Source organism: Embiotoca jacksoni, unplaced genomic scaffold (genome assembly GCF_022577435.1).
Source record: "Embiotoca jacksoni isolate LCO1_2020_lvr unplaced genomic scaffold, fEmbJac1.0.p SCAF_17, whole genome shotgun sequence".
NCBI classification, from domain to species: domain Eukaryota; kingdom Metazoa; phylum Chordata; class Actinopteri; family Embiotocidae; genus Embiotoca; species Embiotoca jacksoni.
The window spans coordinates 8386859-8410444 of record NW_027185307.1 but is presented as its reverse complement, the minus strand read 5'-3'; the positions used below and the strand labels follow the sequence as shown (position 1 = coordinate 8410444).

At 39.2% G+C, this 23586-nt stretch overlaps 4 protein-coding genes across 4 annotated transcripts; 2 read left to right on the top strand and 2 right to left on the bottom strand.

The window, feature by feature from the left end:
* Positions 1–1521: 1521 nt before the first annotated feature.
* On the bottom strand, positions 1522–4940 carry LOC138199411 (B-cell receptor CD22-like). The gene is made up of 8 exons (XM_069151470.1): positions 4924–4940; positions 4495–4574; positions 3946–4341; positions 3296–3598; positions 2941–3201; positions 2716–2788; positions 2357–2396; positions 1522–1872 (listed from the first exon to the last, which is right to left on the bottom strand). Exons 2-8 carry the CDS (start codon positions 4565–4567, stop codon positions 1822–1824), a joined length of 1197 nt encoding a protein of 398 aa, XP_069007571.1. The 5' UTR covers positions 4568–4574; positions 4924–4940; the 3' UTR covers positions 1522–1821.
* Positions 4941–6835: 1895 nt separating this feature from the next.
* Positions 6836–9200, top strand: LOC138199194 (phosphoenolpyruvate carboxykinase [GTP], mitochondrial-like). The gene is made up of 4 exons (XM_069151130.1): positions 6836–6848; positions 7688–7825; positions 8180–8275; positions 8716–9200. The coding sequence occupies exons 1-4, from the start codon at positions 6836–6838 to the stop codon at positions 9183–9185; spliced, it is 717 nt and encodes a 238-aa protein (XP_069007231.1). The 3' UTR covers positions 9186–9200.
* Positions 9201–16384: 7184 nt separating this feature from the next.
* Positions 16385–18467, bottom strand: LOC138199412 (sialic acid-binding Ig-like lectin 14). The gene is made up of 5 exons (XM_069151471.1): positions 18266–18467; positions 17717–18112; positions 17071–17370; positions 16707–16976; positions 16385–16512 (listed from the first exon to the last, which is right to left on the bottom strand). Exons 1-5 carry the CDS (start codon positions 18336–18338, stop codon positions 16427–16429), a joined length of 1125 nt encoding a protein of 374 aa, XP_069007572.1. The 5' UTR covers positions 18339–18467; the 3' UTR covers positions 16385–16426.
* Positions 18468–20899: 2432 nt separating this feature from the next.
* LOC138199193 (phosphoenolpyruvate carboxykinase [GTP], mitochondrial-like) lies at positions 20900–23530 on the top strand. The gene is made up of 4 exons (XM_069151129.1): positions 20900–20908; positions 21374–21536; positions 21891–21986; positions 22427–23530. The coding sequence occupies exons 1-4, from the start codon at positions 20900–20902 to the stop codon at positions 22894–22896; spliced, it is 738 nt and encodes a 245-aa protein (XP_069007230.1). The 3' UTR covers positions 22897–23530.
* Positions 23531–23586: the final 56 nt, after the last annotated feature.

The following is a 23586-nucleotide window of genomic DNA, read 5'->3' as shown; positions in this document are numbered from 1 at the left end:
GAAAAGCAAAAAGTAAAGTTACAGTATGAGATCCCCAAACTGAAATCAGTTTGTCTTCACTTGAGCGTAGAGCTCCTCTGGACCACCAGCTGTGTGCGTAACGCTCCTCTCTACCTTCAACACTTGGACCTGTGCTACTACGTCTCCTGCTGCTGTCCGCCGTCCTGCACTGAGACGGTGAGACGTTCAGGTCTCTGCCTGGAGAAGCTGACATCTTCATAATGGATCTCCTCCTCTTTTACATTGGCCGGCACTTGAAGAGCAAACTCCTCCCTTGTTTGACTCTGAGGGGAAAATGTACTGAATTAGAAATGTTGGGAGATGAATCCGTCATCATCAGGTCCGACGTATCAACTGCATCAATGCTTCTGTTGCATTTCACTGTAAATGGGTCAGAAATTAGAGAGCTAATGTCACATTTGTTAAATTAACACACCTCACAGTTATTTAATATTTGGTTCAAACAGCTGATGAACATCGACCTGCTCTTCAATGGTTTGCAGTTAGTTACTGAGCAGATTTAAAGTACTTCTGCTGGTGTATAAATCTGGCCTGGTGTGAACCCGAACCTATTTCACTGCATGAATACAGGTCTGCAAACAACCCGATGGTTTGTAGTTGTTCCATCCAGAGTTGGCGGAGACCTCGGGTTAATTTCAACCAATCAACTCGCGCCTAAACCGGCCGCCACTCTTCCACCGCTGCCACCTCCAAAACACTTTTTCCTGCGTACAAACATCGACTGTATATGTTCAGCATATTTTTAAAGTTGTTTTGAATGAACGCCAGCAGCGTGACGGGCCGCTGAGTGTTCAGCGTGTTATTCCGGTCACCGAGAGATCGTCTCTGTCACCAGCCGTCCAATCACAGTGAAGAGGAGGCGGGACAGACGCACTAACGACCGACACTGGCCGGTGATTGGTCCGCCTTTCAGCGTGGCTGCGTAATCAGAAACAAGTCTAATTACCAGTCGGTTACAACAACGAAGAAAACTGAAGCTGTGAGTCACAGTTGGTTCATCCAGACTACTATAAATCATGTAAAAGCCTAAAATAATAAATGTGTCTGATGTGCATGAGGACTAGTTGTTACTGTTCTTATAATAGAAGCTTATTCTCATGAAGTCATCATCATTCATCCAACCACTTCTCTGACACCTACACACACACACACACACACACACACACACACACAGACAGACACACACACACACACACACACACACACACACACACACTCAATTTATATTTGACAACATTTTAGTATCAAAACTACATTAAACTTGCACCACACCGACTCACTGAACACCTGAGCACCGAGGATTCATGTCTGTCAACAGATCAGTCAGTAAATGTACACTTCTTCTTCTTCTTCCTCTTCTTCTTCATGCTCTTCATCACCAATATGTACTTTTAACTGTCCTGTTGTTAATTATTGTAAACAAAGAAACACAAAGTGAGGAAATTGTTTTGACCTTAAATTTATTGAAAGAAACATGAATAGAAGGCAAAACACGCCAAATTTACAGATTATTGATGAAGTTGTGTTTAATTTTGAGTTTGCTACATAAAAGGAAGAAAACATGAACTTTGTTTGAGCTCCACAGAGAAACAAGAACTTTATATTACAAAGATTTTATCTTAAAATGTTCCTCTTTAGTTCACCTTCTACAAAGCAGTATTATGTCATATGTACAGGCCTGGATGATGCTGCAATCCACTAAAATATCATTAATAACATGTGCAGACAGAAATAAGAGATAAAGATAATAAATCAGTCTGTTGACGAAGAGGTCGACATCTTCCTCCTCTCCTTGTAGCTTCATGATGTCTGAACCTCGACCATGTTGACATAGTCTGCTTCTTTTGTGTCCTGTTGAAAAAAAACACACATACACACACACACACACACACACACACACACACACACACACACACACACACACACACACACACACCATCGGTCACTAATTACCAGTCGGTTACAACAACGAAGAAAACTGAAGCTGTGAGTCACAGTTGGTTCATCCAGACTACTATAAATCATGTAAAAGCCTAAAATAATAAATGTGTCTGATGTGCATGAGGACTAGTTGCTACTGTTCTTAAACCAGCTTCCTGATGGCATCCAGAAACGGTCAGAAACAGTCGACTGATGTTTGGCTTGTTCAGTCTTTTGTGGGTTGTTGCTCAACGTTTCCACCCACAGTGTTGTTAACAGGCTGTTTTGTCACATTTTCTATGTCTCTGCTCAGTAACCTCAATAATGTTCTGCTTACTATTCACATCATTTACATTCGTAGAGTGCAATTAAAACAGTGCAGCACTGTACAACAAAAAGTTTCGCATTTTCTCACCTGAGTCTGTTGACGAGTTGAATATTTGGACTTGAACCAGCTGGAAAACATGAGAGAGCTGTCATAGTAATTATATATAGAGTGAGAGAGTAAAGGCTGGTATAAAACATACATTATTCAATGTGCATCAGTGACAAACATCTTATTGAAATCAACTGGTGGAGGTTGTGGGGGAAACTAAAGGAGGACTGACGTTTATAAATCAAACAGCAAGTCGACTACAAAAAACAACTTGCATGACATGTTTGTTTGATGGTAAACAAATTTAATGTGAGGAACCAAATTTCCATATCACCTATTTATGATGCTCTCACCTTAAACACCTTCAACATTCAGATGCTTTAATTTATGATACTTACCAAATACAGACAACCAGTAGGAGAATAATGACAGTGCTCCCTGTAATAAGTAGAAGCCGTAGTGGAAAGCTCCCTGTTCCTGGAAAAATGAGACTAAGTGACTAAAAGAATACAGAAAAAATACTTGGAAAAGTTAATAGATTTATGTAAATAAATTGGGTTTTCACTGATTTTATATTAATATAGTAAAATGCTCTATAATGGATTAAAACAAAACCTGTTTACCTGTACAAGTTAGATGCATCACAGATGATGTCTGTTCACCAAGATCATTTGTGGCCACACAGTAATAAACTCCTTCATCTGTTGCATTGAAGCTGTAAATCTCTCCTTCAGCTACTTTCATGGGTCCATCTGTGCTGTTCTTGAACCAGGTGAAGCTGCTGACGGGAGGCTTGGCTCTGCTGGAGCAGGTGAGATTCACCGAGCTGCCTGCTGACACCAAACCTGATGGACTGATGGATGCTGAGGTGTCTTTAGGAGCATCTGAGGAGAACGTGACAGATTTTATTCATTAGAAACAGCTGACGTGAATCAGGACGTGCTGACAGGATCCAGTAACAAACTCTGGTCGTCTCACATGAAACATTGAGAGTCACTTCTGTCTCTGCTGTCTTGAAATCTCCTTCATTCACAGGATATCTGGCAGAGCAGCTGATGTTGTTTCCATCATGTGAGTCTGACAGAGTGACGGTCTCCTGGATTTTAGTTGTAAAGGTTCCATCTGTGTTTTCCTCCATGTTGTTGTGAGAGTCTTGTTGGAGAGTCCAGGTGAGTTGAGGAGGGGAGTGTGGACAGGGAGTGAAAGCTGAGCAGGTGATAGTGACAGACTTCTTCTCCTTCAGATCACCTGAGATTTCAATTCTGGGTTTCCAAGGAGAATCTGTGGTTTCAGATAAAACAGATTTTACACAGTAATATAAAGCACATTTACTAGACACTAGACAAATAACAAAGACTTGGCAAAACACTGTAAATTATTTGATCCTACACGTAAAAAAGTGATGATAAATGTGAAGGATTGAAGATATTAAAATCAAAGATTGTTTAATGTATACTGTGTCCCAGCAGGATCTTCACTGATACTGCTGATAATCCTACAGTTCATGTTTAATTTCACAGTGAAGATTATATTCATGGTGTTTGCTCTTTTAAATTAAAACTTCTCCTTATTTCACATTTTATTCTGAAAAATAATATAATAGATTAATAAAAACAAAACTTTGTTACCTTTTACTGTTATTTGAAGAGGATGACAAAACACTGTTGCCCTGAACGGCCAGTTCTCAATTCTGAAGAAGTATTTGTCTGAATGATTTGTACTTAAATTAGAGAACAGAGTGGTGCAGTTTGTTTCATTCAAGTTTCCAGTAATTTTCATTGGATATTTGGAAACGTTCCCACTACTGTTGAAAACTACATTATGTTGTCTGTTCTGGAAATTTGGATACTTTTTAATCCACACTACAAAGATTTCTCTTTTGCTGTCAAATGATGATGTCGATGGTATCGATGGTTTTGGTCTAAAAGAACAAGGGATTTGCAAACAGGATCCACTCAGTGCTTCCATCTGCTTTGGTGCAGTGATGGTGAGGTCTTTACGATAAAGACAAGCAGCCAAAACACCTGTAAAATCAGAATAGTGATTAACACAAGTTCTTTATATATAAACTACAATCCTGCAACATGTATGAGTCCTTTAAAAAAAAGTCCTTTCAAATGTTAGAAAGTTTGAATGATGCGAGTCTGTAAATAAAAGTGAGTGAACAAACAGCTCACCTGGAAGAAAGAAGACACTCAGTAACATGTTGACTGTCACCACGTTCACAGACAGAGCTGCCAGGAAATTCATCTCCAGACTGGAAAAAGAAGAAAACCATGTTGTATTTTAGTGTCTTAATCAAAGAACAATTTTAACAAAGTATTGACATTTTTAAAGAAACATCAAATTCAGACATTCAAACCAGAAAATTTCCCAAACAACCAGATGTTTGTGTTAGAAATGACGATTACTAACATCTGTTGAAAGTTTTCAAAATTTCAAAATCTGAATAACACAAATTGACTTCTTGATGTTACAGTTTAAATTTTACAGAAGCAGCCGGAAATTTATTTGTGATTTATTTCAGTAAAACTAATTCATAAAATATAAAATGTGTTTTCTCTCAGGTTAAAAATGTAAAGTATGAACAAATGTAGTTTTCTTACCGAATGAATCTGCAGCTCAAAAGGAGAAAGAAGTTGAGTTGATCAGCCGCCGATCAAATAACCAACTTCCCTGTTTGTTTGCTGTCATGTAAAAGCAAAGAGACTTGTTGTTCCACGAAGTCTTCATCCTTCCTGCTCCGACTCTGTCAAAGAGGAAGTCACCTTTTTGGGGCATCTTGAGCTCAGCAGGGTGTGAATGACGTATTCATTCTCAAACATGGTTTTAATCACATGTCTGACCTTCATCTGTCTGCTGAACAGTAGATTTAACAGTCAGATGTGTAATATGTTGAACATGTTTAGTTTAGTTTGAACGAACTGCTGTTTCTTCTGCAGGAAATCTGTTTTAACATGAATGTAACTTGTGTTGCTTTTTAAACTCTGCTAACTAAAGAAGATTTATATTTGTAGTTCCCTGTTAACTATTGATGATTACAAGGATGAAAGATTATAAATTATTGAACTATGAACATTTCAATGTCTCCTGGTGACACAAACTGCTGACTTTAGTTTAAATGGCATCAAATCAAAGAAAACAAAACTGTAGTTGATGCTACGTTTCTTATATTTAAATGAAGTGTGTTTTGCTTTCAGAGCACCTGACGAGCTTGAAGGAAAAATGACTGACTGCAGATCAGATGAGGAATTTGTTGAAGTTTTCTCAGATGTTAATGAGAAATATTATTGGAAAAAGTTGAGATCTGTGAACTTCATGCAGCGCAGAGTTAATGTGTTTGATTATTTTTCACTTGTCAATAAATGTCAGCCAACAAACAGCAGAAGCAAAGTCTTTCATATAAATGAATAAAAACCAAATGTGATCAATAGAAATAATTCTTGTGTCGACATGATGAAGAAACTTATGAAACAACGTGGCTGCAGTCACAGTGAGAATCCTGCAGAACACAAAGAATCAACTTCCTGTTTACTTGAAGGACTCAGCTTATTCTCATGAAGTTATCATCATTCATCCAACCACTTCTCTATGACACCTACACACACACACACACACACACACACACACACACACACACACACACACACACACACACACACACACACACACACTCAATTTATATTTGATAACGTTTTAGTATCAAAACTACATTAAACTTGCACCACACCGACTCACTGAACACCTGAGCACCGAGGATTCATGTCTATCAGCAGATCAGTCAGTAAATGTACACTTCTTCTTCTTCTTCATCTTCTTCTTCTTCATTCTCTTCATCACCAATATGTACTTTTAACTGTCCTGTTGTCAATTATTGTAAAAAAAGAAACACAAAGTGAGGAAATTGTTTTAACCTTAAATTTATTGAAAAAAACTGGAACAGAAGACAAAACATGCAAAATTTACAGATTATTGATGAAGCTGTGTTTAATCTTGAGTTTGCTCCATAAAAGGAAGAAAACATTAAATTTGTTTGAGCTCCACAGAGAAACAAGAACTTTATATTACAAAGATTTTATCTTAAAATGTTCCTCTTTAGTTCACCTTCTACAAAGCAGTATTATGTCATATGTACAGGCCTGGATGATGCTGCGATCCACTAAAATATCATTAATAACATGTGCAGACAGAAATAAGAGATAAAGATAATAAATCAGTCCGTTGACGAAGAGCTCGACATCTTCCTCCTCTCCTTGTAGCTTCATGATGCCTGAACCTCGACCATGTTGACAGAGTCTGCTTCTTTTGTGTCCTGTTGAAACCAAACACACACACACACACACACACACACACACACACACACACACACACACAACACACCATTTTAGCTTTAATCAGGTGTTTGTTTCATTGTTAACAGAGACTTATTATCATTAGTCCCATTTGAATTGTGCACTGAACAGTTGTAGTGTATACAGTGCCACCTAGTGGTAAACCAAAGCGATGTCATGTTTGGAAATGGGTCGACCTGGTAGCATAAAAAAAGATTTCTTGTACTAAAAGTTACTCCAAGTGACCAAAAATAAAGAAGGTTTTCTAAGAATTTCAACTTAATGTTCAGAGTAGATCATTTTAAAGATAAAAGTTATTCACATCATTTTGTGGTGAAAAACTGTGATGAGCAGGCAGGAGGACTTTTTTTTTTTGCTAAAGTAAGATTTATAACAAATATTCTTCGAACACTGAATGACAGTAAGTTGATGAAACACTGAAGATTATATAATGCTTTGATTATGTTTGTGGTTGAAATCATTAGAAACACGCTCACTTCTCCAACTTAATGCAATAACATAATAACACCAGAATTGAAAATGATCACAGCAACGAGATATTTATCAGTTGTAAAAATGCTGCAGTGCAGCAGTGATGACTCGAGTCTGTCACATCCTTCATCAGCAGAGAGCAAACAAACACTTGCAGCACTTTCACAGCCTCTTAATAGGATGCAGTTCATTTCATTTCCACTGGAGGTCACTGTCCGTTCTGTGCCCGTTAACACAGAGCTTTTTATTTTATTAGCCAATCACATCTTTTAGAAGGACGTATCCTACCTAGCAACGGTGTCAGCTACATCTCACTAAGATAAGGGTTTCAGAGTTGCTCTAAGAAGTTTACTAACTCACTCTTAAGACCACTTTGCTCAACATTTTTTTGAAGTTTGGAGCTCGCTGAGAGGAACTGTTTGTGAAGATCAGACACAGTATGAACTGAGATAAACAGCAGACAGCAGATAAGTTCTGGATCCAATCTCTCACATTAAATAACACTATGAACGCTGAAGGTAGAACAAACTGTCCTCTTTCTACACAGGAAGCTCGACACCCTGCGCTCACCCCAACTCCCGCTTCTGCGCCCCGGCGGCTCAGTGTCCCATCATCGACCCCCAGTGGGAGAGCGAGGAGGGCGTTCCCATTGACGCCATCATCTTCGGTGGCAGGAGGCCTGAAGGTTGGTGTCGACGACACAGATGAAGAGGTTTTTTTACTTTGACCTCGTATTAGAATTAGAGGGAAAAAGAAGCAGTAAAAATGTGGAGAATCCTTCTTTTCTTTCTTTGTTTCTACAGGTAGATTATTTCTAATTAGACAGTTTTTATATCCTGGAAAAGCTTTTGAAGTGACTTCAAGTATTTAAGTACACTGTGCACGGTCTGCCTGATGCAACACGATGTTTCTGTCTTCTTCTTTAACGTAATATAAGTTTGAGTCATTACAGCATAAACACCAGTTTCATATCAGCACAAGAACATTTATAACGGACAGAAGCTGTGCAGTAAACATGATGAAATGCTGATGTTGTCAGGAGTCCCTCTGGTCTACGAGTCTTTCAACTGGCAGCACGGTGTGTTCGTCGGAGCCTCGATGAGGTCAGAGGTCACAGCAGCTGCTGAGCATAAAGGTACGAAAATCCACATGATGCTCTGTTGAGCTTCAGGTTGATCCAGAATCCTTCTGTTGATGATGTATTTTAAGACAATGGTCAGACACGGACTTTAAATGAACTTTTCATGAATCAAACGAGCTCGACGTCAATCTAAAAACCTGCAGAGGTTTCTTCACCCGTGAAGCTAAAAAGTTCATTTTAAATAATCATTTTACATTTGACAACCTGTTTTTATACATTTTGGATACATGCATGATTGTATCTCGCTCTGAGTTGTATTGTTTCCTTTCACCTCTCCAGGGACTGCAGATAGAAATGAGCTCGTAGCTAGATGTGGTACAAAGCATCTTTTTGAGATGAATGTATTTTGTACATGCTCCCTCTTATAAATAAACTCAATAAACTAAACTGAAGCTTCATCACATTTACAAAGTATTCAACTGTTTTTCCTTCAGGCAAGATGATCACGCACGACCCCTTCGCCATGCGTCCGTTCTTCGGCTACAACTTTGGCGACTACCTCGCTCACCGGCTGAGCATGCAGAGCCGAAAGGCGCCGACTCACCTGCCCAAGATCTTCCACGTCAACTGGTTCAGGAAAGACCCGGCGAGCGGCGCCTTCCTCTGGCCCGGCTTCGGCGAAAACGCCCGCGTGCTGGAGTGGATCTTCAAGCGCTGCGGCAGGGAGAGGGAGGACGAGGCGGCCAAGAAGAGCATCATCGGCTGGCTGCCGGTCGACGGCGCCATCGAAACCAAAGGCCTCGGCGGCAAGGTGGATATGGGCGCCCTGTTCGACGTGCCCGAGCCTTTCTGGCAGAAGGAGACCAAGGAGCTGAGAGCCTACTTCACCCAGCAGGTCGGAGCCGACCTGCCGGCTCAGGTGGAGGCCGAGCTGAAGGCGCTGGAGGACAGAGTGCACAGTTAAAACCCTGCTGACAGGAAGTACAGCAGAAGAAGGGAGGGAGACACAGGAGTCGGATCAGAACCAGAGCCACTGACCGGGTTTACATACAGAGAGAAATGTGGAGCTTAGAAAGGCTTTTTACAGGTGAGCATCAAAACTGATGACCAGGTGGAGATACAAGCCACAAACATGGCAGCAGCTCCTATAAGAGCCTCGCTGCTCAGTCAGAATAATACAGAACTTATTCAATCACTAGTTAACCTTCTCTGTGCATGAAAACTCAGTCCGTGACCGCTGCCCTTCTCTGCATGAAGAGAAATCTGTTAGGAAAACCAAATGTACACTGCAACACCAACCTTACTTCACACTAATGCTGCAACACTTTGAGGGACCGGTGGCTGCGAGGGACGTGAATGTTCGGGTTTCCCAGAGAGAGAAGCTCATGTCACTACCTCCATTCACTCACAACTCCCGGCGTGGTGCTGGAGTACAATCAACCTCGTAGTGCCTTTTTGAACCAGGCAGCGTCCAGGCTGCGAGTGTTTACAGGCTGACGACCAAAGACCTTTTTTAAGGATAAATTCAGAAAGCGCAGATAAAGTTTGAACACTTTTACTAAATAAAAGTTTTGAATTACATTTTCAATACGTTATCAACTGAGTCTCACCAGGTATTGCCCTTTATTTTAAATTGAGTGTGATATTACAAAAATAAAAGTGAGAACATTGTAGTCCAGGACTCCTATGAATTCTTCATCTCACCACTTTTGTAATGTTTGTGTTTAAACTGTAAGATTTCAGGTGATGTTTACTCACAATATGTGAAATGTTGGACCAATAAATGCAACTGAGATTACTTGGAATTTTGTTTTGCAGTTGTATGCCAAGATTTTTATTACAGTGCAATGAATAAACATCTTCAAAAGCGGAAGCAGTGACTTCTTTATTTTGGCAGTAGCTTGCATTTTTGTTTTACATTTTTTTTTAAAACGATGTAGCGGCACAATAACAGTAAAAATAACATATTTAAACTAAATCTAATCTTTCACATTGCTGCTTTTTGTTATTTATATTTAAGTTCCCTGTTTACAGCTTTAAGACTTTTATTTCTGGTGTACATGTGAGATGCAGATTACTTATCGCAGTACAACAGCTGTACGAGGTCTGAACACAAATATGAACTGTGATATTATCATAACTGACTGAAGCCTGTGAGCTGCAGGGCGTTAAGGGCCTGTTAACATCAACATCTTGAAAAAGCAAAAAGTAAAGTTACAGTATGAGATCCCCAAACTGAAATCAGTTTCTCTTCACTTGAGCGTAGAGCTCCTCTGGACCACCAGCTGTGTGCGTAACGCTCCTCTCTACCTTCAACACTTGGACCTGTGCGTACACCGTCTCCTGCTGCTGTCCGCCGTCCTGCACTGAGACGGTGAGACGTTCAGGTCTCTGCCTGGAGAAGCTGACATCTTCATAATGGATCTCCTCCTCTTTTACATTGGCCGGCACTTGAAGAGCAAACTCCTCCCTTGTTTGACTCTGAGGGGAAAATGTACTGAATTAGAAATGTTGGGAGATGAATCCGTCATCATCAGGTCCGATGTATCAACTGCATCAATGCTTCTGTTGCATTTCACTGTAAATGGGTCAGAAATTAGAGAGCTAATGTCATATTTGTTAAGTTAACACACCTCACAGTTATTTAATATTTGGTTCAAACACCTGATGAACATCGACCTGCTCTTCAATGGTTTACATTTAGTTACTGAGCAGATTTAAAGTACTTCTGCTGGTGTATACATCTGGCCTGGTGCGAACCCGAAGCTATTTCACTGCATGAATACAGGTCTGCAAACAACCCCGATGGTTTGTAGTTGTTCCATCCAGAGTTGGCGGAGACCTCGGGTTAATTTCAACCAATCAGCTCGCGCCTAAACCGGCCGCCACTCATACGCACTAACGATTTGCTATCAGGCTGTTTTGTCACATTTTCTATGTCTCTGCTCAGTAACCTCAATAATGTTCTGCTTACTATTCACGTCATTTACATTCGTAGAGTGCAATTAAAACAGTGCAGCACTGTACACCAAAAAGTTTCGCATTTTCTCACCTGAGTCTGTTGACGTGTTGAATATTTGCACTTGAACCAGCTGGAAAACATGAGAGAGCTGTCATAGTAATTATATATAGAGTGAGAGAGAGTAAAGGTTGGTATAAAACATACATTATTCAATGTGCATCAGTGACAAACATCTTATTGAAATCAACTGGTGGAGGTTGTGGGGGAAACTAAAGGAGGACTGACGTTTATAAATCAAACAGCAAGTCGAATACAAAAAACAACTTGCATGATATGTTTGTTTGATGGTAAACAAATTTAATGTGACGAACCAAATTTCCATATCACCTATTTATGATGCTCTCACCTTAAACACCTTCAACATTCAGATGCTTTAATTTATGATACTTACCAAATACAGACAACCAGTAGGAGAATAATGACAGTGCTCCCTGTAATAAGTAGAAGCCATATTGGAAAGCTCCCTGTTCCTGGAAAAATGAGACTAATATCTAAAAGAATACAGACAAAATACTTGGAAAAGTTAATAGATTTATGTAAATAAATTGAGTTTTCACTGATTTTGTATTAATATATTAAAATACTCTAAAATGGATTAAAACAAAACATAACTGAACTATACAGCAGCAGAAGAGAAGAGAGAAGATTCAGTTTTGCATTTACCTGCATTATTCACATGAATCCACGATGACGTCAGATTACCAAAAATATTTGCGGCCACACAGTAATAACTTTCTGTATCTGTCTCATTGGTCATCTTGAAGCTGTAAATCTCTCCTTCAGCTACTTTCATGGGTCCATCTGTGCTGTTCTTGAACCAGGTGAAGCTGCTGACGGGAGGCTTGGCTCTGCTGGAGCAGGTGAGATTCACCGAGCTGCCTGCTGACACCAAACCTGATGGACTGATGGATGCTGAGGTGTCTTTAGGAGCATCTGAGGAGAAAGTGACAGATTTTATTCATTAGAAACAGCTGACATGAATCATGACGTGCTGACAGGATCCAGTAACAAACTCTGGTCGTCTCACATGAAACATTGAGAGTCACTTCTGTCTCTGCTGTCTTGAAATCTCCTTCAATCACAGGATATCTGGCAGAGCAGCTGATGTCTCCATCATGTGAGTCTGACAGAGTGACGGTCTCCTGGATTTTAGTTGTAAAGGTTCCATCTGTGTTTTCCTCCATGTTGTTGTGAGAGTCTTGTTGGAGAGTCCAGGTGAGTTGAGGAGGGGAGTGTGGACAGGGAGTGAAAGCTGAGCAGGTGATAGTGACAGACTTCTTCTCCTTCAGATCACCTGAGATTTCAATTCTGGGTTTCCAAGGAGAATCTGTGGTTTCAGATGAAACAGATTTTACACAGTAATATAAAGCACATTTAGTAGACACTAGACAAATAACAAAGACTTGGCCAAACACTGTACATTATTTGATCCTACACGTAAAAAAGTGATGATAAATGTGAAGGATTGAAGATATTAAAATCAAAGATTGTTTAATGTATACTGTGTCCCAGCAGGATCTTCACTGATACTGCTGATAATCCTACAGTTCATGTTTAATTTCACAGTGTAGATTATATTCATGGTGTTTGCTCTTTTAAATTAAAACTTCTCCTTATTTCACATTTTATTCTCAACAAATATATAATAGATTGATAAAAACAAAACTTTGTTACCTTTAACTGTTATTTGAAGAGGATCACAAAACGCTGTTGCCCTGAACGGCCAGTTCTCAATTCTGAAGAAGTATTTGTCTGAATGATTTGTACTTAAATTAGAGAACAGAGTGGTGCAGTTTGTTTCATTCAAGTTTCCAGTAATTTTCATTGGACTTTTGGAAACTTTCCCACTACTGTTGAAAACTACATGAGAATATTTAGAGATATCTGAAGTTTTAATCCACACTCCAAAGGTTTCTCTTGTGCTGTCAAATGATGGTGTCGATGGTGTCGATGGTTGTGGTGTAAAAGAACAAGGGATTTGCAAACAGGATCCACTCAGTGCTTCCATCTGCTTTGGTGCAGTGATGTCGAGGTATGATATCTTATCACAATCAGCCAGAACACCTGTAAAATCAGAATAATGATTAACACAAGTTCTTTATATATAAACTACAATCCTGCAACATGTATGAGTCCTTTAAAAAATGTCCTTTCAAATATTAGAAAGTTTGAATGATGCGAGTCTGTAAATAAAAGTGAGTGAACAAACAGCTCACCTGGAAGAAAGAAGACACTCAGTAACATGTTGACTGTCACCACGTTCACAGACAGAGCTGCCAGGAAATTCATCTCCAGACTGGAAAAAGAAGAAAACCATGTTGTATTTTAGTGTCTTAATCAAAGAACAATTTTAACAAAGTATTGACATTTTTAAAGCAACATCAAATTCAGACATTCAAACCAGAAAATTGCCCCAAACAACCAGTTGTTTGTGTTAGAAATGACGATTACTAACATCTGTTGAAAGTTTTCAAAATTTCAAAATCTAAATAACCCAAATTTACTTCTTGATGTTACAGTTTAAATTTTACAGAAGCAATTAATAAAATATAAAATGTGTTTTCTCTCAGGTTAAAAATGTAAAATATGCAAAAATGTAGTTTTCTTACCGAATGAATCTGCAGCTCAAACGGAGAAAGAAGTTGAGTTGATCAGCTGCCGATCAAATAACCAACTTCCCTGTTTGTTTGCTGTCATGTAAAAGCAAAGAGACTTGTTGTTCCACGAAGTCTTCATCCTTCCTGCTCCGACTCTGTCAAAGAGGAAGTCACCTTTTTGGGGCATCTTGAGCTCAGCAGGGTGTGAATGACGTATTCATTCTCAAACATGGTTTTAATCACATGTCTGACCTTCATCTGTCTGCTGAACAGTAGATTTAACAGTCAGATGTGTAATATGTTGAACATGTTTAGTTTAGTTTGAACGAACTGCTGTTTCTTCTGCAGGAAATCTGTTTTAACATGAATGTAACTTGTGTTGCTTTTTAAACTCTGCTAAGTAAAGAAGATTTATATTTATAGTTCCCTGTTAACTATTGATGATTACAAGGATGACAGATTATAAATGATTGAACTATGAACATTTCAATGTCTCCTGGTGACACAAACTGCTGACTTTAGTTTAAATGGCATCAAATCAAAGAAAACAAAACTCTAGTTGATGCTACGTTTCTTATATTTAAATGAAGTGTGTTTTGCTTTCAGAGCACCTGACGAGCTTGAAGGAAAAATGACTGACTGCAGATCAGATGAGGAATTTATTGAAGTTTTCTCAGATGTTAATGAGAAATATTATTAGAAAAAGTTGAGAGCTGTGAACTTCATGCAGCGCAGAGTTAATGTGTTTGATTGTTTTTCACTTGTCAATAAATTTCAGCCAACAAACAGCAGAAGCAAAGTCTTTCATATAAATGAATAAAAACCAAATGTGATCAATAGAAATAATTCTTGTGTCGACATGATGAAGAAACTTATGAAACAACGTGGCTGCAGTCACAGTGAGAATCCTGCAGAACACAAAGAACCAACTTCCTGTTTACTTGAAGGACTCAGCTTATTCTAATGAAGTCATCATCATTCATCCAACCACTTCTCTATGACACCTACACACACACACACACACACACACACACACACACACACACACACACACACACACACACACACACACACACACTCAATTTATATTTGATAACATTTTTAGTATCAAAACTACATTAAACTTGCACCACACCGACTCACTGAACACCTGAGCACCGAGGATTCATGTCTGTCAGCAGATCAGTCAGTAAATGTACACTTCTTCTTCTTCTTCATGCTCTTCATCACCAATATCTACTTTTAACTGTCCTGTTGTCAATTATTGTAAATAAAGAAACACAAAGTGAGGAAATTGTTTTAACCTTAAATGTATTGAAAGAAACGTGAATAGAAGACAAAACATGCCAAATTTACAGATTATTGATGAAGCTGTGTTTAATTTTGAGTTTGCTACATAAAAGGAAGAAAACATTAACTTTGTTTGAGCTCCACAGAGAAACAAGAACTTTATATTACAAAGATTTTATCTTAAAATGTTCCTCTTTAGTTCACCTTCTACAAAGCAGTATTATGTCATATGTACAGGCCTGGATGATGCTGCAATCCACTAAAATATCATTAATAACATGTGCAGACAGAAATAAGAGATAAAGATAATAAATCAGTCTGTTGACGAAGAGCTCGACATCTTCCTCCTCTCCTTGGAGCTTCATGATGTCTGAACCTCGACCATGTTGACATAGTCTGCTTCTTTGGTGTCCTGTTGAAACCAAACACACACGCACACACACACACACACACACACACACACACACACACACACACACACACACACACACACACACACACACACACACACACACACACACACACACACACACATCATCGGTGCTCGGTCACTAATTACCAGTCGGTTACCACAATGAAGAAAACTGAAGCTGTGAGTCACAGTTGGTTCATCCAGACTACTATAAATCATGTAAAAGCCTAAAATAATAAATGTGTCTGATGTGCATGAGGACTAGTTGCTACTGTTCTTAAACCAGCTTCCTGATGGCATCCTGAAACGGACAGAAACAGTCGACTGATGTTTGGCTTGTTCAGTCTTTTATGGGTTGTTGCTCAACGTTTCCACCCACAGTGTTGTTAACAGGCTGTTTTGTCACATTTTCTATGTCTCTGCTCAGTAACCTCAATAATGTTCTGCTTACTATTCACATCATTTACATTCGTAGAGTGCAATTAAAACAGTGCAGCACTGTACAACAAAAAGTTTTGCATTTTCTCACCTGAGTCTGTTGACGAGTTGAATATTTGGACTTGAACCAGCTGGAAAACATGAGAGAGCTGTCATAGTAATTATATATAGAGTGAGAGAGTAAAGGTTGGTATAAAACATACATTATTCAATGTGCATCAGTGACAAACATCTTATTGAAATCAACTGGTGGAGGTTGTGGGGGAAACTAAAGGAGGACTGATGTTTATAAATCAAACAGCAAGTCGCCTACAAAAAACAACTTCCATGATATGTTTGTTTGATGGTAAACAAATTTAATGTGAGGAACCAAATTTCCATTTCACCTATTTATGATGCTCTCACCTTAAACACCTTCAACATTCAGATGCTTTAATTTATGATACTTACCAAATACAGACAACCAGAGGGATGAGAGTAATGAAAGTACTCTTCACAATAAGTAGAAGCCATAGTGGAAAGCTCCCTGTTCCTGGAAAAATGAGACTAAGTGACTAAAAGAATACAGACAAAATACTTGGGAAAGTTAATAGATTTAAGTAAATAAATTGGGTTTTCACTGATTTTATATTAATATATTAAAATGCTCTATAATGGATTAAAACAAAACATAATTGAACTCTACAGCAGCAGAAGAGAAGAGAGCAGATTCAGTTTTGTATTTACCTGCATTATTCACATGAATCCACGATGACGTCTGATTACCAAAAATATTTGCGGCCACACAGTAATAACTTTCTGTATCTGTCTCACTGGTCATCTTGAAGCTGTAAATCTCTCCTTCAGATACTTTCATGGGTCCATCTGTGCTGCTCTTGAACCAGGTGAAGCTGCTGACGGGAGGCTTGGCTCTGCTGGAGCAGGTGAGATTCACCGAGCTGCCTGCTGACACCAAACCTGATGGACTGATGGATGCTGAGGTGTCTTTAGGAGCATCTGAGGAGAAAGTGACAGATTTTATTCATCAGAAACAGCTGACATGAATCATGACGTGCTGACAGGATCCAGTAACAAACTCTGGTCGTCTCACATGAAACATTGAGAGTCACTTCTGTCTCTGCTGTCTTGAAATCTTCATTCACAGGATATCTGGCAGAGCAGCTGATGTTGTTTCCATCATGTGAGTCTGACAGAGTGACGGTCTCCTGGATTTTAGTTGTAAAGGTTCCATCTGTGTTTTCCTCCATGTTGTTGTGAGAGTCTTGTTGGAGAGTCCAGGTGAGTTGAGGAGGGGAGTGTGGACAGGGAGTGAAAGCTGAGCAGGTGATAGTGACAGACTTCTTCTCCTTCAGATCACCTGAGATTTCAATTCTGGGTTTCCAAGGAGAATCTGTGGTTTCAGATGAAACAGATTTTACACAGTAATATAAAGCACATTTACTAGACACTAGACAAATAACAAAGACTTGGCCAAACACTGTAAATTATTTGATCCTACACATAAAAAGTGATGATAAATGTGAAGGATTGAAGATATTAAAATCAAATATTGTTTAATGTATACTGTGTCCCAGCAGGATCTTCACTGATACTGCTGATAATCCTACAGTTCATGTTTAATTTCACAGTGAAGATTATATTCATGGTGTTTGGTCTTTTAAATTAAAACTTCTCCTTATTTCACATTTTATTCTGAAAAATAATATAATAGATTAATAAAAACAAAACTTTGTTACCTTTAACTGTTATTTGAAGAGGATCACAAACAGCTGTTGCCCTGAATGGCCAGTTCTCAATTCTGAAGAAGTATTTGTCTGAATGATTTGTACTTAAATTAGAGAACAGAGTGGTGCAGTTTGTTTCATTCAAGTTTCCAGTAATTTTCATTGGATATTTGGAAACGTTCCCACTACTGTTGAAAACTACATTATGTTGACTGGTGAAGATATTTTGATTATTTTTAATCCACACTACAAAGGTTTCTCTTGTGCTGTTAAATGATGGTGTCGATGGTGTCGATGGTTTTGGTGTAAAAGAACAAGGGATTTGCAAACAGGATCCACTCAGTGCTTCCATCTGCTTTGGTGCAGTGATGTCGAGGTCTGTATGATTAAGACAAGCAGCCAAAACACCTGTAAAATCAGAATAATGATTAACACAAGTTCTTTATATATAAACTACAATCCTGCAACATGTATGAGTCCTTTAAAAAAATGTCCTTTCAAATGTTAGAAAGTTTGAATGATGCGAGTCTGTAAATAAAAGTGAGTGAACAAACAGCTCACCTGGAAGAAAGAAGACACTCAGTAACATGTTGACTGTCACCACGTTCACAGACAGAGCTGCCAGGAAATTCATCTCCAGACTGGAAAAAGAAGAAAACCATGTTGTATTTTAGTGTCTTAATCAAAGAACAATTTTAACAAAGTATTGACATTTTTAAAACAACATCAAATTCAGACATTCAAACCAGAAAATTTCCCCAAACAACCAGATGTTTGTGTTAGAAATGACGATTACTAACATCTGTTGAAAGTTTTCAAAATTTCAGAATCTCAATCACCCAAATTACTTCTTGATGTTACAGTTTAAATTTTACAGAAGCAGCCGGAAATTTATTTGAGATTTATTTCAGTAAAACTAATTCATAAAATATAAAATGTGTTTTCTCTCAGGTTAAAAATGTAAAGTATGAACAAATGTAGTTTTTTTACTGAATGAATCTGCAGCTCAAACGGAGAAAGAAGTTGAGTTGATCAGCCGCCGATCAAATAACCAACTTCACTGTTTGTTTGCTGTCATGTAAAAGCAAAGAGACTTGTTGTTCCACGAAGTCGTCATCCTTCCTGCTCCGACTCTGTCAAAGAGGAAGTCACCTTTTTGGGGCATCTTGAGCTCAGCAGGGTGTGAATGACGTATTCATTCTCAAACATGGTTTTAATCACATGTCTGACCTTCATCTGTCTGCTGAACAGTAGATTTAACAGTCAGATGTGTAATATGTTGAACATGTTTAGTTTAGTTTGAACGAACTGCTGTTTCTTCTGCAGGAAATCTGTTTTAACATGAATGTAACTTGTGTTGCTTTTTAAACACTGCTAAGTAAAGAAGATTTATATTTGTAGTTCCCTGTTAACTATTGATGATTACAAGGATGACAGATTATAAATGATTGAACTATGAACATTTCAATGTCTCCTGGTGACACAAACTGATGACTTTAGTTTAAATGGCATCAAATCAAAGAAAACAAAACTCTAGTTGATGCTACGTTTCTTATATTTAAATGAAGTGTGTTTTGCTTTCAGAGCACCTGACGAGTTTGAAGGAAAAATGACTGACTGCAGATCAGATGAGGAATTTGTTGAAGTTTTCTCAGATGTTAATGAGAAATATTATTAGAAAAAGTTGAGAACTGTGAACTTCATGCAGCGCAGAGTTAATGTGTTTGATTATTTTTCACTTGTCAATAAATTTCAGCCAACAAACAGCAGAAGCAAAGTCTTTCATATAAATGAATAAAAACCAAATGTGATCAATAGAAATAATTCTTGTATCGACATGATGAAGAAACTTATGAAACAACGTGGCTGCAGTCACAGTGAGAATCCTGCAGAACACAAAGAACCAACTTCCTGTTTACTTGAAGGACTCAGCTTATTCTAATGAAGTTATCATCATTCATCCAACCACTTCTCTATGACACACACACACACACACACACACACACACACACACACACACACACACACACAATTTATATTTGATAACATTTTAGTATCAAAACTTCATTAAACTTGCACCACACCGACTCACTGAACACCTGAGCACCGAGGATTCACGTCTGTCAGCAGATCAGTCATTAAATGTACACTTCTTCATCTTCTTCTTCTTCATTCTCTTCATCACCAATATGTACTTTTAACTGTCCTGTTGTCAATTGTTGTAAAAAAAGAAACACAAAGTGAGGAAATTGTTTTAACCTTAAATTTATTGAAAAAAACGTGAATAGAAGACAAAACATGCAAAATTTACAGATTATTGATGAAGATGTGTTTAATTTTGAGTTTGCTCCATAAAAAGAAGAAAACATGAACTTTGTTTGAGCTCCACAGAGAAACAAGAACTTTATATTACAAAGATTTTATCTTAAAATGTTCCTCTTTAGTTCACCTTCTACAAAGCAGTATTATGTCATATGTACAGGCCTGGATGATGCTGCGATCCACTAAAATATCATTAATAACATGTGCAGACAGAAATAAGAGAGAAAGATAATAAATCAGTCTGTTGACGAAGAGCTCGACATCTTCCTCCTCTTCTTGTAGCTTCATGATGCCTGAACCTCGACCATGTTGACAGAGTCTGCTTCTTTTGTGTCCTGTTGAAACCAAACACACACACACACACACACACACACACGCGCGCGCGCATCATTTCAGCTTTAATCAGGTGTTTGTTTCATTGTTAACAGAGACTTATTATCATTAGTCCCATTTGAAGTGTGTACTGAACAGTTGTAGTGTATACAGTGCCACCTAGTGGTAAACCAAAGCGATGTCATGTTTGGAAACGGATCGACATAATAAAAAAGATTTCTTGTACTAAAAGTTACTCCAAGTGACCAAAAATAAAGAAGGTTTTCTAAGAATTTCAACTTAAAGTTCAGAGTAGATCATTTTAAAGATAAAAGTTATTCACATCATTTTGTGGTGAAAAACTGTGGTGAGCAGGGAGGAGGACTTTTTTTTTTTGCGAAAGTAAGATTTATAAGAAATATTCTTCGAACACTGAATGACAGTAAATTGATGAAACACTGAAGATTATATAATGCTTTGATTATGTTTGTGATTGAAATAATTAGAAACACGCTCATTTCTCCAACTTAATGCAATAACATAATAACACCAGAATTGAAAATGATCACGGTAATGAGATATTTATCAGTTGTAAAAATGCTGCAGTGCAGCAGTGATGACTCGAGTCTGTCACATCCTTCATCAGCAGAGAGCAAACAAACACTTGCAGCACTTTCACAGCCTCTTAATAGGATGCAGTTCATTTCATTTCCACTGGAGGTCACTGTCCGTTCTGTGCCCGTTAACACAGAGCTTTTTATTTTATTAGCCAATCACATCTTTTAGAAGGACGTATCCTACCTAGCAACGGTGTCAGCTACATCTCACTAAGATAAGGGTTTCAGAGTTGCTCTAAGAAGTTTACTAACTCACTCTTAAGACCACTTTGCTCAACATTTTTTTGAAGTTTGGAGCTCGCTGAGAGGAACTGTTTGTGAAGATCAGACACAGTATGAACTGAGATAAACAGCAGACAGCAGATAAGTTCTGGATCCAATCTCTCACATTAAATAACACTATGAACGCTGAAGGTAGAACAAACTGTCCTCTTTCTACACAGGAAGCTCGACACCCTGCGCTCACCCCAACTCCCGCTTCTGCGCCCCGGCGGCTCAGTGTCCCATCATCGACCCCCAGTGGGAGAGCGAGGAGGGCGTTCCCATTGACGCCATCATCTTCGGTGGCAGGAGGCCTGAAGGTTGGTGTCGACGACACAGATGAAGAGGTTTTTTTACTTTGACCTCGTATTAGAATTAGAGGGAAAAAGAAGCAGTAAAAATGTGGAGAATCCTTCTTTTCTTTCTTTGTTTCTACAGGTAGATTATTTCTAATTAGACAGTTTTTATATCCTGGAAAAGCTTTTGAAGTGACTTCAAGTATTTAAGTACACTGTGCACGGTCTGCCTGATGCAACACGATGTTTCTGTCTTCTTCTTTAACGTAATATAAGTTTGAGTCATTACAGCATAAACACCAGTTTCATATCAGCACAAGAACATTTACAACGGACAGAAGCTGTGCAGTAAACATGATGAAATGCTGATGTTGTCAGGAGTCCCTCTGGTCTACGAGTCTTTCAACTGGCAGCACGGTGTGTTCGTCGGAGCCTCGATGAGGTCAGAGGTCACAGCAGCTGCTGAGCATAAAGGTACGAAAATCCACATGATGCTCTGTTGAGCTTCAGGTTGATCCAGAATCCTTCTGTTGATGATGTATTTTAAGACAATGGTCAGACACGGACTTTAAATGAACTTTTCATGAATCAAACGAGCTCGACGTCAATCTAAAAACCTGCAGAGGTTTCTTCACCCGTGAAGCTAAAAAGTTCATTTTAAATAATCATTTCACATTTGACAACCTGTTTTTATACATTTTGGATACATGCATGATTGTATCTCGCTCTGAGTTGTATTGTTTCCTTTCACCTCTCCAGGGACTGCAGATAGAAATGAGCTCGTAGCTAGATGTGGTACAAAGCATCTTTTTGAGATGAATGTATTTTGTACATGCTCCCTCTTATAAATAAACTCAATAAACTAAACTGAAGCTTCATCACATTTACAAAGTATTCAACTGTTTTTGCTTCAGGCAAGATGATCACGCACGACCCCTTCGCCATGCGTCCGTTCTTTGGCTACAACTTTGGCGACTATCTCGCTCACCGGCTGAGCATGCAGAGCCGAAAGGCGCCGACTCACCTGCCCAAGATCTTCCACGTCAACTGGTTCAGGAAAGACCCGGCGAGCGGCGCCTTCCTCTGGCCCGGCTTCGGCGAAAACGCCCGCGTGCTGGAGTGGATCTTCAAGCGCTGCGGCAGGGAGAGGGAGGACGAGGCGGCCAAGAAGAGCATCATCGGCTGGCTGCCGGTCGACGGCGCCATCGAAACCAAAGGCCTCGGCGGCAAGGTGGATATGGGCGCCCTGTTCGACGTGCCCGAGCCTTTCTGGCAGAAGGAGACCAAGGAGCTGAGAGCCTACTTCACCCAGCAGGTCGGAGCCGACCTGCCGGCTCAGGTGGAGGCCGAGCTGAAGGCGCTGGAGGACAGAGTGCACAGTTAAAACCCTGCTGACAGGAAGTACAGCAGAAGAAGGGAGGGAGACACAGGAGTCGGATCAGAACCAGAGACACTGACCGGGTTTACATACAGAGAGAAATGTGGAGCTTAGAAAGGCTTTTTACAGGTGAGCATCAAAACTGATGACCAGGTGGAGATACAAGCCACAAACATGGCAGCAGCTCCTATAAGAGCCTCGCTGCTCAGCCAGAATAATACAGAACTTATTCAATCACTAGTTAACCTTCTCTGTGCATGAAAACTCAGTCCGTGACCGCTGCCCTTCTCTGCATGAAGAGAAATCTGTTAGGAAAACCAAATGTACACTGCAACACCAACCTTACTTCACACTAATGCTGCAACACTTTGAGGGACCGGTGGCTGCGAGGGACGTGAATGTTCGGGTTTCCCAGAGAGAGAAGCTCATGTCACTACCTCCATTCACTCACAACTCCCGGCGTGGTGCTGGAGTACAATCAACCTCGTAGTGCCTTTTTGAACCAGGCAGCGTCCAGGCTGCGAGTGTTTACAGGCTGACGACCAAAGACCTTTTTTAAGGATAAATTCTGAAAGGGCAGATAAAGTTTGAACACTTTTACTAAATAAAAGTTTTGAATTACATTTTCAATACGTTATCAACTGAGTCTCACCAGATATTGCCCTTCATTTTAAATTGAGTGTGATATTACAAAAA